This window comes from Capra hircus, chromosome 16 (assembly GCF_001704415.2).
Source record: "Capra hircus breed San Clemente chromosome 16, ASM170441v1, whole genome shotgun sequence".
Lineage (NCBI taxonomy): Eukaryota > Metazoa > Chordata > Mammalia > Artiodactyla > Bovidae > Capra > Capra hircus.
In genome coordinates, this window is record NC_030823.1 from 4,312,165 (window position 1) to 4,328,771 (window position 16,607).

At 36.1% G+C, this 16,607-nt stretch overlaps 1 protein-coding gene across 7 annotated transcripts in view; it reads left to right on the forward strand.

The window, feature by feature from the left end:
• C4BPA (complement component 4 binding protein alpha) overlaps nucleotides 1-16,607 on the forward strand; it is a 58,877-nt gene that overhangs the window by 10,276 nt on the left and 31,994 nt on the right. For all 7 annotated transcript variants that reach the window (XM_013970042.2, XM_013970043.2, XM_013970041.2 and 4 more), the window contains 2 exons: nucleotides 945-1,127; nucleotides 1,811-1,910. In XM_013970042.2, coding sequence (XP_013825496.1) covers nucleotides 945-1,127; nucleotides 1,811-1,910 — 283 coding nt within the window. The remainder of the gene's footprint in view (nucleotides 1-944; nucleotides 1,128-1,810; nucleotides 1,911-16,607) is intronic.

The following is a 16,607-nucleotide window of genomic DNA, read 5'->3' on the forward strand; positions in this document are numbered from 1 at the left end:
TAAGGGGATTTGGAATAATTTGGAATGTAGGGGTCATTTGCTTTACACATAGTCAATTTTATAGACATTTCCTCCTAGAATTTCTTCAGGGATTTCCAAAACAATTTGTCCCAACCATGACTTGAAACAAATCTGTATTATCTATTAGCCTGACTAAACAATCTTCGCTGCCTGTGGGTTTATCCAGAATGGACAGGAAAAGTGTAAACTTCTAGTGTGGCTCCTAAAAGATAAATCAGCCCTACATTTTGTTCTTGCAAGTAAAGCAGGATTAAGATTGTTATGCTTCAAGGGCTCCATGTTTCTTCCTTCAGACCACACAAAGTCCAAAGGATGCAAAAAGGACAAATTAGAAATGTTATAGTCATCCTTCTCCTAGCCGCCGAGTTTCTGTTCTCTGAAACAACCAATGTTATGCAATGTTCAGTTCAGTTCAGTTCAGTCGCTCAGTTGTGTCCGACTCTTTGTGATCCCATGAATTGCAGCATGCCAGGCCTCCCTGTCCATCACCAACTCCCGGAATTCACCCAAACTCATGTAATGTTACTATTAATTAAATGATAAGTTTCTGTTATTATTAATGAAATATACTTCTGTTGAAGAAAACTGTTGGACTTCTGGATTTGCATGGATGCATATGAGTCAGCAGATATGGGCAATCTGATAGGCTGATGAAATCTTGTCTGCCATCCTTTTAAGATAAATCATTTATAAGAGAAAAGAAATGAAAACTTTATGCCTTATATCTTTATCATTGTCGTTAATCAACAAACATGTATTACTAATTACTCTCTGGATTCATTGAACAGTGGGGATAATAGGAGTTATTATTTTTCTTGATTAGAGGAGAAAAGAATGTTTCCTGCCCTAAAGTAATGCTACTGAAACTTTAGGATGCTGTGTCTCAAGCTCTAACTTGAGTGTTTTGTCATTTTGGTATTCAGGAAGTTGTGGTATTCCACCCTATTTAGACTTCGCTTATCCAATAAATGAGTTGAATGAGACAACATTTGAAACGGGAACTACTCTGAGATACAAATGTCGTCCTGGCTATGGGATAAGTTCAAAAAGTTATTTTCTTACCTGTAAGGCAACAGGCAATTGGAATTACAAAGAGTTTTGTGTCAGTAAGTATGAACATTCATTTCTCTTATTTGTGCTTTGTCCTTCTTCGCAAAGTTGCCTCAGGAACTAAGCTTTATAAATGCAAATGAGTATCTCTGATCACTAAGGAACAATCCAGTTGGTCAGTTTCTGATTTCAATGTACACATGTGTACCACTTTTGGAAAAAAACAAACAAATGAATAAAGCAAACAAATTAGGAGCCACCTAGTTGCGCTGAAAAGTAAATCTATCATTTACAATCTATTCATTAAGTACTTTTTTCAGAAGTGAACTGCAAATTCATTTTAATACACTGAAAACTGGATTCATTGTATAAAATTATGAAAATTATGTGTCGAGAAAATGACAATACAAAAGAAAACTCATCCCAAATACTGTGTTTGGAAGAAGATGCTGTTATTCACTCTTAATTGAGAATAAATTCTGTGATGTTTTTCTAGTAGTATGGATATACACAAAAGTTCTATACTTTTTTGTTACCTTTTGTGACCAAGGACATGTATTTTGAGTGGCTTAAGTTCCAAGTACACACTGGAGATATAGAATAGAGCTTAGTTCCTTGGTCAGTATGTTAAATTCTGGACCATAGACTTCATTACCACAATGATCCATCAGCTTTCTTTTCTAATGCCATATCCTTGAGTACATGGAATCACTAATCATCATTTTAATTTTTCTCGCAGAAAAACGATGTGGAAACCCAGGAGAATTACTTAATGGGCAAGTGATAGTTAAGACAGATTACTCTTTTGGATCAGAAATAGAATTCAGCTGTTCAGAAGGGTGAGTGTGAGGCAATCTAGAGATACTTTTCTTTTAAATTAAAATTTTAAAATAGCTAATGTATAATATAATATATATTTCAAAACCAAACATGATATAAAGGGTATCCACTGAGAATTTTCACTTTCATTCTCTTGCCATCACCATATTCCTTTCCATCTTTAAACAGGGATAAACTTATATTTGCATCTCATGTATTTTTCTAGTGTTTACTTTAACAAATACAAGTTAAGAAATTAGTATGTATTCTTATTTGACAACTTTCCAATAGGAAAATTAGTCTTAAATCTCTTAAATCTTGCTTTATATTTTATTTATCAATATAAACAGAAGATGTCTCTGTGTTTGTGCATAGACAGGTTTCTCATTAATTCCCTTTTATGCCTGCACAGGATTTTATTGTGTGATGTAGTGTGGGCTGATAATCTCTTTGATGAATCCATGAATTTTCCAATCTTTTTCTGTTCTGAACTATGCACTAATGCATTACCTTGTATATATAAATTATATCTGTAGGATATATAAATTTCCATGGTAGGAATCCTGGGTCAAAGAGTACATGTATTTGAAAATTTGAAAACTATTTCCAAATTGCTGTCTGTAGGAGTTACATGGTTTTGCAGAGTATACAAATGTCTATCTCACCATAAATTTTCCAACTAAGTTTGCTGTCAAAGCTTCAATGCTTGTAAAAATGTTGAAAAATTTCTAATTTAAGAGGTAAAAATGAAATCTTACTATAGTTTAAATGTATATTTCTCTTATTCTGAGTAAAATTCAGCATGTTTTAATAAGAGATGTTTGTATTTATTCAATATTTGTGAATTATTTGGTATATCCTTTGCCTATTTTTACTATTAACTAGTTGGGCATTTTATTCTTAATTTTTAAGGTATATGGACATACATATTCACATGGATTTGTGTCTGTTAGGGTTCACACCTTGTTTCTGATGTGAGCTGCAACTTTGCCTTCAAAGTTTTTCTTTAGACTTGGCTTTGGTGCATGAACACATGTGTGCTAAGTTGCTTCAGTCATGTTTGACTCTTTTTGACCCTATGGACTGTAGCCCACCAGGTTTTTCTGTCCATGGGATTCTCCAGGCAAGAATACTGAGTGGATCTCCTCTTCCAGGGGATCTTCCTGACCCAGGGACTGAACCCACGTCTTTTGTATCTCGTGCACTGCAGGCAAATTCTTTACCCACTGAGCCACCTGGGAAGCCCCTGGCTTTCATATATGTTGTCAAATTTATCAGTCTTCCTTTTAAAATGGCGTCTGAATTTAAGTCTTAATTTAAAAGGCCTTCCCAAATACAAGGTTTTGAATTATTTGCCTAGCTTTCTTCTACACTTTTATGTTTTCATATTTTTTAATGTTAAAAGCTATGATCCATTTGGAGTCAATATATACTATACAGTATGAGGTACATATCCCAGTCTATATTTTTCCATATGACTTTCCTGTTATCTCAACACCATTTATTAAAAAGTCCCTCTTCAACTTACTGATTTGAGATTGTTTTTGGATACTATATGGAATTCTCATATATATCTGGGTCTATTTGTAGACTTTCTATTCAATCATTGTTTTGTCTATATATTTATATACACATTGCACAGTCTTCTACTTATTGATGTTTTATAATATGTTTTAACAGTAATATGGGTAGTCCTATCTAATTACTTTTCTTTTTTAGGATTTTCCTAATAATACTTGTTTATCTTTCTACATGAACTTTAAAGTTAGGCATATTTTAATATCATGTTGATTAGCTTTTAACTTTATTTTAGGAGAATGGATTTTTTTTTTTTTTAATGCTGAGTCTCTCTAGACATGAATATGTTATTGTAGGGAAGACAAAACTTTACTTTTACCCTCTTAGGATCTCTGATTGGGCCTGAGAATTAAGTTGACATAACACAGATTAATAGGAAAAAACTATACCAATCTTATTTTTGCATGTACATGGGAGCCTTCACAGGAAAGTGAAGACCTTCAAAATGATTAGGCCTATGTGCTATATGTTAATTTTTTTTTTTTTTTTGGCTGGAATATAATTGCTTTCCTATGGCTTCCCTGGTGGCTTAGATGGTAAAGAATCTACTTGCAATGCAATGCGGGAGACCCAGGTTTGATCCTTGAGTCGGGAAGATCCCCTGGAGAAGGAAATGACAACACACTCCAGTGTTCTTGCCTGGAGAATTCCATGGATAAAGGAGCCTGGCAGGCTAATATCCATGGGGTTGCAAAGAGTTGGACATGACTGAGCAACTAATGCACGTGTTAGTTTCTGCTCTACAAAAAGAGAATCAGTTATATGTATACATCTATTGCCTCCTTTTTAGATCTCTCCCTACCATCCCATCCATCTAGGTTATCCCAGAGCACTGAGCTGAGTCCCCTGTGCTTTACTATAGGTTCCCACTAGCTATCTGTTTTACACATGGTAGTGTATATATGTCAAACCTACTCTCCTGATCATTCCACTCTCCTTTTCCTGCTGTGTTATATGCCCATTCTCTATGTCTGTGTCTCTATTCCTGCCCTGAAACTAGGTTCATCTGTAATTTTTTCTAGATTCCACATACATGCATTAATATACCATATTCATTTTTTTCTTTCTGACTTACTTCACTCTGTATGACAGATTATAGGTCCATCCACATGGGCCAATTTTGTTCCCTTATATGGTGAATAATATTCCATTGTATGTATGTACTACATCTTCTTTATCTATTCATCTGTTAATGGACACTAGGTTGTTTCCATGTCCTGGCTACTGTAAACAGTGCTACAGTAAACACTGGGGTACCTGTGTCTTTTTGAATTATGGTTTTCTCAGGATATATGCCCAGCAGTGGGATTGCTGGGCCATAGGTAGTTCTATGTTTACTTTTTCAAGAACCTCCACACAGTTCGCCATAGTGGCTGTATCAATTTACATTCCCAGCAACAGTGCAAGAGGGTTCCCATTTCCCCACACCCTCTCCAGCATTTATTGCTTATAGATTTTTGATGATGCCCACTATCATCAGAGTGAGGTGATACCTCATTGTAATTTTGATTAACATTTCTCTAATAATTAGTGATGTTGAGCGTATTTTTGTGTGCCTTTTGGCCATCTGTATGTCTTCCTTGAAGAAATGTTTATTTAGGTCTTCTGCCCATTTTCTCTTGGGTTTTTTCTTTGATATTGAGCTCTGTGGGCTGTTTATATAATTTGAAGATTAATCTTTTGTCTGTTGCTTTGTTTGAAAATATTTTTCTCATTCTAAGGGTTGTCTTTTTGTCTTGTTTATGGTTTCCTTTGCTATGAAAAAGTTTTCTAAGTTTAATTAAATTCCATTTGTTTATTTTTGTTTTTATTTTCATTACTTTAAGAGGTGTGTCCAAAAAGATCTTGCTGTGATTTCTGTCAGAAAAAAAAGTGTTTTTCCTGTGTTTTCCTCTTAGAATAAGTGTTCAGTCTTGCAGTAGGTCTTTATTCCATTTTGAGTTTATTTTTGTGTATGGAGTTAGGTAGTGTTCTAATTTCATTATTTAGCACATATCAATAGCTGTCCAGTTCTCCCAGTACCACTTATTGAAGTTACTATCTTTTCTCCTGTGTATGTTCTTACCTCCTTTACCATAGATTTGGTGACTATATGGGTTTATCTCTGGGCTTTCTATCCTGTTCTGTTGATCTATATTTCTGTTTTTGTGACAATAGTATACTATCTAGATTACTGTAACTTTGTAATATAGTCAGGGAGCCTGAATCTTCCAGCTCTCTTTCTTTTTCAAGATTGCTTTGACTATTCAGGATATTTTGTATTTCCATACAAATTATAAATTTTTTAATTCTAATTGTGTGAGAAATGCCATTGTTAATTTGATAGGGATTGCACTGAATCTGTAGATTGCTTTGGGTAGCATATTCATTTTCATGATATTGATTCTTCTCAATCAAGAACATGGTCTATCTCTCCAACTGTTTGTGTTATCTTTGACTTTTTTCATCAGTGTTTTATAGTTTTCAGAGTACACCCCTTTTGTCTCCTTAGGTAGGTTTATTCCTAGGTATTTTATTCTTTTTGTTGTAAATGGGATTGTTTCCTTAATTTCTCTTTCTAATCTTTTGCTGTTAGTGTATAGGAATGCAAGAGAGTTCTTTGCATTAATATTGTATCCTGAAGCTTTTTATCAAGTTCATTGGTTAACTTTAGTGTTTTTCTGGTGGCATCTTTAGGATTTTCTATGTATAGTATCGTGTCATCTGCAAACAATGATAACCTGGGTTCCTTTTTTTTTTTCTCGTTTTTCTTCTCTGGGTTCTTTTTCTAACCTGGACTCCACTTTTTTTTTTTTTTCCTTTTTCTTCTCTGATTGCCATGACTAGGACTTCCAAACTATGTTGAACAATAGCGGTGAGAGTGTTTCCAGTTTTTTGCCACTGAGAATGATGTTTGCCATGGGTTTGTCATATATAGCCTTTATTATGTTGAGGTAGATTCCCTCTATGTCCACTTTCTGGAGAGTTTTTTTTTTCCTCCCACAAATGGGTGTTGAATTTTGTCAAAAACATTTTCTGCATCTACTGAGATGATCATACTGTTTACGTTCTTCATTTTGTTAATGTAGTGTATCACATAAGTTGATTTGTATGTATAGAAGAATCTTTGTATCCTTGGGATAAATCTCACTTGACCATCGTTTATGAGCCTTTTTGCATATTATTGGATTCTATTTGCTAATATTTTGTTGAAGATTTTTGAGTCTATTTTTATCAGTGATATTGGTGCACAATCTTTTTTGTGATATCTTTGTCTGATTTTGATATCAGGGTGATGGTAGCCTCATATAACAAGTTTGGGAGTGTTCCTCCTTCTGCATTTTTTTGGGGAGGTTTGAGGATAGGCATTAGATGCTTTCTAAATATTTGATAAAATTTGCCTGTGAAGACATCTGGTCTTAGAAGATTTTTAATTACAGTTTCTATCTGGTTACTTGTGATTGGTCTGTTTATATTTTCTAATTCCTCCTGGTTCAGTCTTGGAAAATTGTCCTTTTCTTCCAGGTTGTCTATTTTGTTGGCATATAATTGCTTCTAGCAGTCTCTTATAGTCCTTTGTATTTCTATGGTATCAAGTATAATTTCTCCTTTTTCATTTCTAATGTTATTGATTTGAGTCCTTTCTTTTTTTCTTGATGATTCTGGATAAAGGTTTATATATTTTATTTATCTTCTCCAAGAACAAACTTTTAGTTATATTGATTTTTGTTACTGTTTTATTCATTTCTATTTCATTTATTTCTTCTCTGACCTCTTCTTTCCTTTTACTAACTTTGGGGTTTTGGTTGTTGTTGTTGTTCTTTCTTTAGTTTCTTTAGATGTAAGGTTAGATTGCTGATTTGAGACTATTCTTGTTTCTTCAGTTGAGGTTGAATCGCTATAACTTTCCTTTTAGAATTACTTTTGCTGTACTCCATAGGTTTTTTTTTTTTTTTTTTTTTCTTGGTACCCAATACTATCTATGTTTTTTTTTTTTTTCTTTTTTAATTTTTTTATTTTTTTTAAATTTTAAAATCTTTAATTCTTACATGTGTTCCCAAACATGAACCCCCCTCCCACCTCCCTCCCCACAACATCTCTCTGGGTCATCCCCATGCACCTGCCCCAAGCAAGCTGCACCCTACGTCAGACATGGACTGGCGATTCAATTCTTACATGACAGTATACAAGTTAGAATTCCCATTCTCCCAAATCATCCCACCCTCTCCCTCTCCCTCTGAGTCCAAAAGTCCATTATACACATCTGTGTCTTTTTTCCTGTCTTGCATACAGGGTCGTCATTGCCATCTTCCTAAATTCCATATATATGTGTTAGTATACTGTATTGGTGTTTTTCTTTCTGGCTTACTTCACTCTGTATAATTGGCTCCAGTTTCATCCATCTCATCAGAACTGATGAAAGAAATCAAAGAGGACACTAATAGATGGAGAAATATACCATGTTCATGGATCAGAAGAATCAATATAGTGAAAATGAGTATACTACCCAAAGCAATTTACAAATTTAATGCAATCCCTGTCAAGCTACCAGCCACATTTTTCACAGAACTAGAACAAATAATTTCAAGATTTGTATGGAAACACAAAAAACCTCGAATAGCCAAAGCAATCTTGAGAAAGAAGAATGGAACTGGAGGAATCAACTTGCCTGACTCCATAGGTTTTGAATTGTCCTGTTTTTGTTGTCATTTGTTTCTGCATATAAATTTTTTTTCCCCTTTGATTTCTTCAGTGATCTCTTGGTTATTAAGCAGGGTACTGTTTAGTTTCCATGTGTTTACATTTTAGTTTTTTTCCTTGTAATTAATTTCTAATCTCGATCTGTTGTGGTCAGAAAAGATGCTTGATACAATTTCAATTTTCTTAAATGTTTCAAGGCTTGGTTTGTGACCAAAGATGTGATCTATCCTGGAGAATATTCCATGTGCACGTGAGAAGAAATTGTATTTTGCAACTTTCAAGTGAATGTCCTATCAATATCCATCAAATCTATCTAGTCTATGATGTCATTTAAAGCTGTATTTCTTTATTTATTTTCTGTCTGGATGATATGCCTGTTGGTGTAAGTGGGGTGTTAATGTCCCCCGCTACTATTGTGCTACTATCAGTTTGCCCTTTTATGGCAGTTAGCATTTGCCTTATATATTGAGGGGCTCCTATGCTGGGTGCATAAATACTTATAATTGTTACATTTTCTTCTTGGATTGATCCCATGATCAATATGTAGTGTCCTCCCTTATCTCTTGTAACTCTATTTATTTTAAAGTTTATTTTGTCTGATATGAGAATTGCTACTCCCACTTTCTTTTTATTTCCATTTGCATGGAATATCTCTTTCCATCCTCTCACTTTATGTCTGTATTTGTCCCTAAGTCTGAAGTGGGTTTCTTGTGAAGAGAAGAAGTAAAGTGAAGTCGCTCAGTAGTGTCCGACTCTTTGCGACCCATTGGACTGTAGCCCACCAGGCTCCCCCGTCCGTGGAATCCTCCAGGCAAGAACACTGGAGTGGGTTGCAATTTCCTTCTCCAGGGGATCTTCCTGACCCAGGGATCAAACCCAGTCTCTCACATTGTAGGCAGACGCTTTAACCTCTGAGCCACCAGGGAAGCCCTTGGGTTTCTTGTAGGCAGCATATATATGGGTCTTATTTTTGTATTCATTCAGCCAGTCTGTGCCTTTTGATTGGAGCACTTAATCCATTTACTTTCAAGGTAATTATTGACATGTATGTTCCTATTACCATTTTCTTAATTGTTTTTGCTTGTTTTTGTTGTTCTTCCTTTTCTCTTGGGTTTCATACCTAGAGAATTTGTTGTAAAGCTAGTTTGGTGATGCTGAATTCTTTTAGTTTTGCTTTTCTCCACCAAATCTGAATGAGATCCTTGCTGGGTAATCTTGGTTGTAGGTTTTCCCCTTTCATCACTTTATATCCTGCCATTCCCTTCTGGCTTGAAGAGTTTCTGCTGAAAAATCAGCTGACAACTTTATGGGGATTCCCTTGTATGTTATTTCTTACTTTTCCCTTCCTGCTTTTAACATCTTTTCTTTGAATTTACTTTTTGTTCATTTGACTGATATGTGTTTTTTCTTGGGTTTATCTTATATGAGACTCTCTGTGCTTCATGGACATCAGTGGATGGGGAAAGTTTTCAACTATAATCTCTTCAAATATTTTCTCAAACCCTTTCTCTTTCTCTTCTTCTGGGCTCGTACAATTTGAATTGTTGGCACATTTAGTGTTCCAGAAGTCTCTGAGACTGCCCTCAATTCCTTTCATTCTTTTTTCTTCATTCCATGGCAGTTATTTTCACTCTTCTATTTTCCAGCTCACAAATTGATTTTTCTGGTTCTGTTATTGCTATTAATTCCTTCTAATGTGTTTTTCATTTCATTTATTGTATTGTTCACCACTGTTTGTTCAGTCCTTTAGTTCTTCTAGGTCTTTGTTAAATATTTGTTGTATTTTTCTGGATCTATGCCTCCATTCTTTTCCCAAGATTTTGGGTCATTTCTACTGTCATTACTTTGAACTCTTTTCAGATAGGTTGCCTATTTCCTCTTCATTTATTTGGTCTTGTAGGTTTTTAACCTTGTAATATATGTTTTTGTGGTCTCTCTCTCTCTCTCTCTCTCTTTTTTTTTTTTCTGATAGGTGAGGCTATGTCCCTGTCTTACTTGTATAGCCTGAGGTTTCCAGCACTGGAGTTGCTGGCAGTTGGGCAGAGCCAGGTTTTGGTGCTGAGATGAGGCCCTCCAGGATAACTCACTCTGATTAATATTCCCTTTGGTCTGAGGTTCTCTGTTAGTCCAGTAGTTTGGATGCAACTCTCTCACTACAGGAGCTCACTCCTGACCTCCAGGGCAAAAAGAAAGAAAAAGAAAAAAAAATAATAACAAAGAACAAAAGGTAAAATTAGAAAATTAAAAATATATTAGGAAAAAAAAACATAAATGAAACAAAAACATAAATGAAACAAAAACATAGGAAAACAGAAGCAAAACAGCAAAAATGAAAAGAGAAGAAAAAGGGTGTGGAAAAAGGCCTTGACTGTAGGGGGGCAGGTCTTAGGAGAGAGTGGGGCTTAGGCAGATGTGGGGCGTAGGCTCAGGACCAGTCCTGGGAGGTGATGGAGGCAGGACTTAGGGCTCAGCAGAGCTGGAGGGTACCTCAATGGTCCAAGGTCAGGCAACAGGACCCCAACAGGCTCTCTGGGGTCCAAGTTGGAGGGGGAAACAATGGTTCCATTCCCTTCCAATCCAATCCCTGGAATGTTTCTCCTCATCTCTGCTGAGTCCCTCACTGGATGGTCCTCAGCTGAGTGTGGGAACCCATCTCCTCCCCCAGATGCATCTCAGGAGCACTGGGTCTGCTGGCATCTACTTTTCCTCCCTCCTTTCCTCCCTCACTCTCTTGCCCACAGGAACCCTGCAGCTAGAGGGGGCCTCAGAGGGTGAAGGTTCAGGTCTGAGATCCCAGTAGGCTTCCTAGGGTTTGGGTGGGCAGGGAAAATGCTGGCTGTGTTGACTTTTGATCCTGTGATTTCCCCAAGGTCTCTCCACATCCTCACTGTGGGTGGCCCTCTCCCAGCTTGGGAATCCCTTTTCTCCCCCCAGCTGTGCCTCAGGGGTGCCAGTTCCTCCCGCTTCCACTTCTCCTCCCCCTTCCCTTCCCCCCACATCCTACCTGGTAACACAGGAGTTCCTCCCATCCTCACGTGTCTGAGGTCCACCACCAGTGCCTGGTAGATGCCCTAGCTGTGAGGAGATGTGAACTCCATGTCCCCCTACTCTGCCACATTTACCCCACCCTTTATATATTAGATTGAGCAAAGAATAGTATTTGTGGATCACCTGGAGAAGGAAATGGTAACCCACTCCAGTATTCCTGCCTGGAAAATCCCATGGACAGAGGAGCCTGGTGGGCTACTGTCCACGGGGTCACAAAGAGTTGGACACAACTCAGTGACTAAACAGCAATGACAGCAATGAAAATATATATGGTGGCTAAGAGAGATAAACGTTATTTTTAACATGATCTTTTAGTACAGATTTCTCTTGGCCTCAATACTCTTATTTCAGGTGATAAAAATGTTCTTTCCTCCTGGTATAGAAAAGTCATCTTTCACATGGGAATTTGGTCTGCTTTCTTGAAGAAAAGGGGTGGTCAGAAGTTTCTTGCATCTGCTAATTTTTGGGTAACTTTAGCTGAAAATAATACTGATGCCAAAGTGGTCTGTTTTGGGGTGCTATACCCTATTCATTTTAGTGTTTTTCTCTTGTTTCTTTAGAAGTGTTTCAATATTTTCTTTCTGCATTTCTTTACGTGATTAAACCTAGGTATTTTAGTTTTGCTATTTTATTTATTTATTTTTAATTTTTTACTTATTTTATTTAATTTTTGGCTGTGGTGGATCTTTGTTACTGCAAGGGCTTTAGTCTAGTGGCAAGTGACGCTACTCTCTAATTGTGGTGCTCTGGCTTCTCATTGTGGTGGCTTCTCTTGTTGCAGAGCACAGGGTGTGTGGGCTTTGGTATTTGTGATGCATAGGCTCAGTAGTTGTGGCCCCTGGGCTCTAGAGTACAGGCTCAATTGTGGTGTACAGGCTTAGATGCTCTGCAGTATGTGGAATCTTCCTGGACCAGGGATCAAACTCATATCTCCTGCATTAGCAGGTGGATTCTTTACCACTGAGCCACCAAGGAAGCCCCTATTTTTGCTACTTTAAATGGATCATTTCTTCCATTAAATACTGTAACATTATATGTGTATTTATACATAAATATGCTTGATTTCTGCATGTAAACTTGATACCTAAACTAACTTTCTAAATTATTTTGTTATTTATATTAGTTTTCCAGTTTAATTCTCTTGGGATTACCCAGTTTGCAATCATATCCTCCGCAAAGAATGATTATTTCCATTTTCATACTTTTTTTAGTTGTATTTTTTTGGGTCTATATCAGTTATATTAGTTAGAACTAACTCAGGTGTATATATATATATATATGGATTTGATATAGGAATCTGTCTTGATAACAGTCTGACAGCTGGCGAAAATGTACAGGAGGCTGTTTCTTCTATGTTTGCTACTGTGACCTGAGGTCAGCAGGGCAGGCAGTCAAAAAAGGAATGTGGATTTGAAGTGGGAGATGCAAAACCAAAAGAGGAACCACATGGCTGAGTGGAGTATAGAGTGGAAGTCATAGTATGCACTAGAGTATACCCATGAGTATAGACTGGGATTCATATTGTTCTTTCATTACCTCTTAGCCTTTGACTTCAAAGATGAGAATGTCTTGTAGAAGTGGTTGCCCTTCTCTACAGTGCTAATGTACTTGGATCAGAAGTTGGACTATGTGAAGGAGGACATCCTCCAGGAGCTGGATTTGCTGTAATTCTGGCTGTGTGTTATGGCACCCAGGTGATGGAGCAAAGAAGCAAAATATGTGTTAACTGTAGGCACATCTTATGCTGTGATTTGATCTTTTAAGCATATACAGAACTTGGCTATTAATTCACTCACAGAGCACAATAACTTAGCATTATGCATGAATGAAAATCCTGGAAAAATTTCTCCTTAGGTTAAGTTGATGCAGTTCAAATCTATCAGGGTTCACCCCTTGTCAAAATTGGCATTTATATGCACTTGTTTTAACCATATTTAGCTTAACTTCCAGATCAAGGCAATAGCAAAATTATGCTTCCAACTTACATAATGCAACTATCTCTTATACAACTGAAAACATGCTAACTTCCTTTCCCAAAGACCATCCTCTTTAAGCAAAATCATACTTCTTTGATATCCTGTAATTTAAATACTGAGCTATATAAGATAAACTACTATTAATATATCTTGTTTAGATGGTAGAGGGATGAAAAAAGAAAAGGGAAAAATTTAATTTAGACCAAATTTATTCACATGTAAAGAAGAAAGAAATATTTATAACTACTATGGTTCTTATTTCTACAATGATCATGTGGTTGTAGTTGGTGCTTGTAACTACTTGCTTCTATTATCCTTCCCATATCCTCTTTGTCCTCAGAAAACACTACATCTGATCCTGAATCCTTGCCTAGGGGATCACCTGAACATTTATTCTTGTATTTTAAAATTAAATTTATTTATTTTTAATTGAGGGATAATTGCTTTACAGTATTGTGTTGTTTTCTGCCAAACATCAACATGAATCAGTCATAGGTATACTATATCCCTTCCCTCTTGAAACTCCCTCTCACCTCCCTCCCCATCCCACCCCTCTAGATTGTTAACAGAGCCCCAGTTTGAGTTCCCTGAGTCATACAGCAAATTCCTATTGGCTATATATTTTACATATGATAGTGTATATGTTTCCATGTTACTCTCTCCATATATCCCACCCTCTCCTTCCTCCCCCCACCATGTTGTAAGTCTGTTCTCTATGTCTGCATCTCCCATGCTTCCCTGCAAATAGGTTCATCAATACTGTCTTTCTGTATTCCATACATACATGCATTAATATACGATACTTGTTTTTCTCTTTCTGATTTACTTCACTCTGTTTAATAGGCTCTACATTCATTCACTTCATTAGAACTGACTCAAACACATTCCTTTTTTTGTGACTGACTGAGCAATATTCCATTGTATATACATAACATAGCTTCTTTATCCATTCATCTGTCACTGGACATTTAGGTTGTTTCCATGTCGTAGCTATTGTAAATTGTGTTGCAACGAACATTGGGGTACATGTAACTATTTCAATTTTGGTTTCCTCAGGGTATATGCCTAGGAGTGGGATTGCTGGGTTATATGGTGGTTTTATTCCTAGTTTCTTTTTGTATTAGTTAATTTATTTTAATTGGAGCATAATTACTTTACAATATCATGGTGGTTTTTGCCATACATTGACATCAATCAGCCATGGGTGCACACGTGTCCCTTGCATACCGACCCCCCCCCCCCCCCCAGTTTCTTCCCAACCCCATCCCTCTGGGTTGTCCCAGAGCACTGGCTTTGAGTGCCCTGCTTCATGCATCAAACTTTCACTGGTCATCTGTTTTATATATGGTGATATACATGCTTCAATGCTATTATTTCATATCATTCCATCTTGCCTTCTCCCACGTGTTCCAAAAGTCTGTTCTTTACATCTGTGTTTCTTATGCTGCCTTGCATATAGGATTGCCATTACTATCTTTTAAAATTCCATATATATGTAATAATACACTGTATCGGTGTTTCTCTTTCTGACTTCACTCTGTATAATAGGCTTCAGTTTCATCTACCTCATTAGGACTGACTCAAATGTGTTCTTTTTTATAGCTGAGTCATAGTCCATCATGTATATGTACCATAACTCTTCACGTGTTTATTATTCATTTGTATGTCTTCTTTGGAAGAATGTCTGTTTAGATCTTTTGCCCACTTTTTTGATTGGGTTGTTTGCTTTTCTGGTATTGAGTGCATGAGTTGCTAGTATATTTTGGAGATTAATCCTTTGTCAGTTGTTTCATTTACTATTATTTTCTCCCATTCTGAGGGTTGTCTTTTCACTATGTTTATAGTTTCCTTTGCTATGCAAAAGTTCTTGAGTTTATTAGGTCCCACTTGTTTATTTTTCTTTTTCATTACTCTAGGAGGTGGGTCATAGAGGATCTTGCTATGATTTATGTCATACAGTGTTCTGCCTATGTTTCCTCTATGAGTTTTATAGTTTCTGGCCTTAAATTTAAATCTTTAATCTATTTTGAGTTTATCTTTGTGTGTGGTATTAAGATGTGTTCTAATTTCATTCTTTGTCCAGTTTTCCCAGCACCACTTATTGAAGAGACTGTCTTTGCCCCTCTGTATATTCTTGCCTCCTTTGTCAAATATAAGTTGCCCATAGGTGGGTGGGTTTATCTCTGGCTTTCTATCTTGTTCCATTGGTCTATATTTCTATTTTTGTGCCAATATCATACTGTCGTGATGACTGTAATTTTGTAGAGTAGTCTGAAGTCAGGGTGCTTGATTCCTCCAGCCCTATTCTTTCTCAAGATTGCTTTACCACTTCTTGGCCTTTTGTGTTTCCATATGAATTGTGAGGTTTTTTGTTCTAGTTCTGTGAAAAATGACATTGTTCATTTGATAGGGATCACATTGAATCTGTAGATTGCATTTGGTAGTATAGTCATTTTCACAATATTGATTCTTCCAATCTAAGAACATGGAAAATATCTCCATCTGATTATGTCGTCTTTGATTTCTTTCATCATTGTTTTATAGTTTTCTGTATGCACTTCTTCAGTCCTTAGGTAGGTTTATTTCCAGGTATTTTATTCTTTGTGTTGCGATGGTAAGTGAAATTTATTCCTTAATTTCTCTTTCTGATTTTTCTTTGCTTTAGTGTATAGGAATATAAGTGATTTCTGTGTATTGATTTTGTATCCTGTAACTTTACTAAATTCAACTAATTAGCTCTAGTAATTTTCTAATAGTATCCTTAGGGTTTTCTATATATAGTATCATGTTGTCTGCAGACAGTGAGAGTTTTATTTCTTCTTTGCTAGTCTGTATTCCTTTTATTTCTTTTTATTCTCTGCCATAGCTAGGACTTACAAAACAATGTTGAATAACAGTGGTGTGAATGGGCACCCTTGCTCTTTATCTTAGAGGGAATGCTTTCAGTTTTTCACCATTGAGAATAATGTTTGCGGTGGGTTTATCATATATGCCCTTTATTATGTTGAGGTAGATTCCTTCTATGCCCATTTTTTGAAGAGTCTTTATCATAAATGGGTGCTGAATTTTGTCAAATCTTTTCCTGCATCTATTGAGATTATCATATCATTTTTATCTTTCAATTTATTAATATGGTGTATCACATTGATTGAGTTGTGTATATTGAAGAATCCTTGCATCCTTGAAATAAACATGACTTGTTCATGGTGAATAATCTTAATGTGTTGTTGAATTGTTTACTAGAATTTTCTTGAGGATTTTTACATCTATATTCACTAATGATATTAGCCTGCAGTTTTCCTTTTTGTGTTTTGTCTTTGTCTGGTTTTGGTATCGGGGTGATTGTGCCCTTGTAGCATGAGTTTGGGAGTGTTCCTTCCACTGCAATGTTTTAAAAGAGTTTTAAAAGTGTTGGCATTAATCCTTCTAATGTTT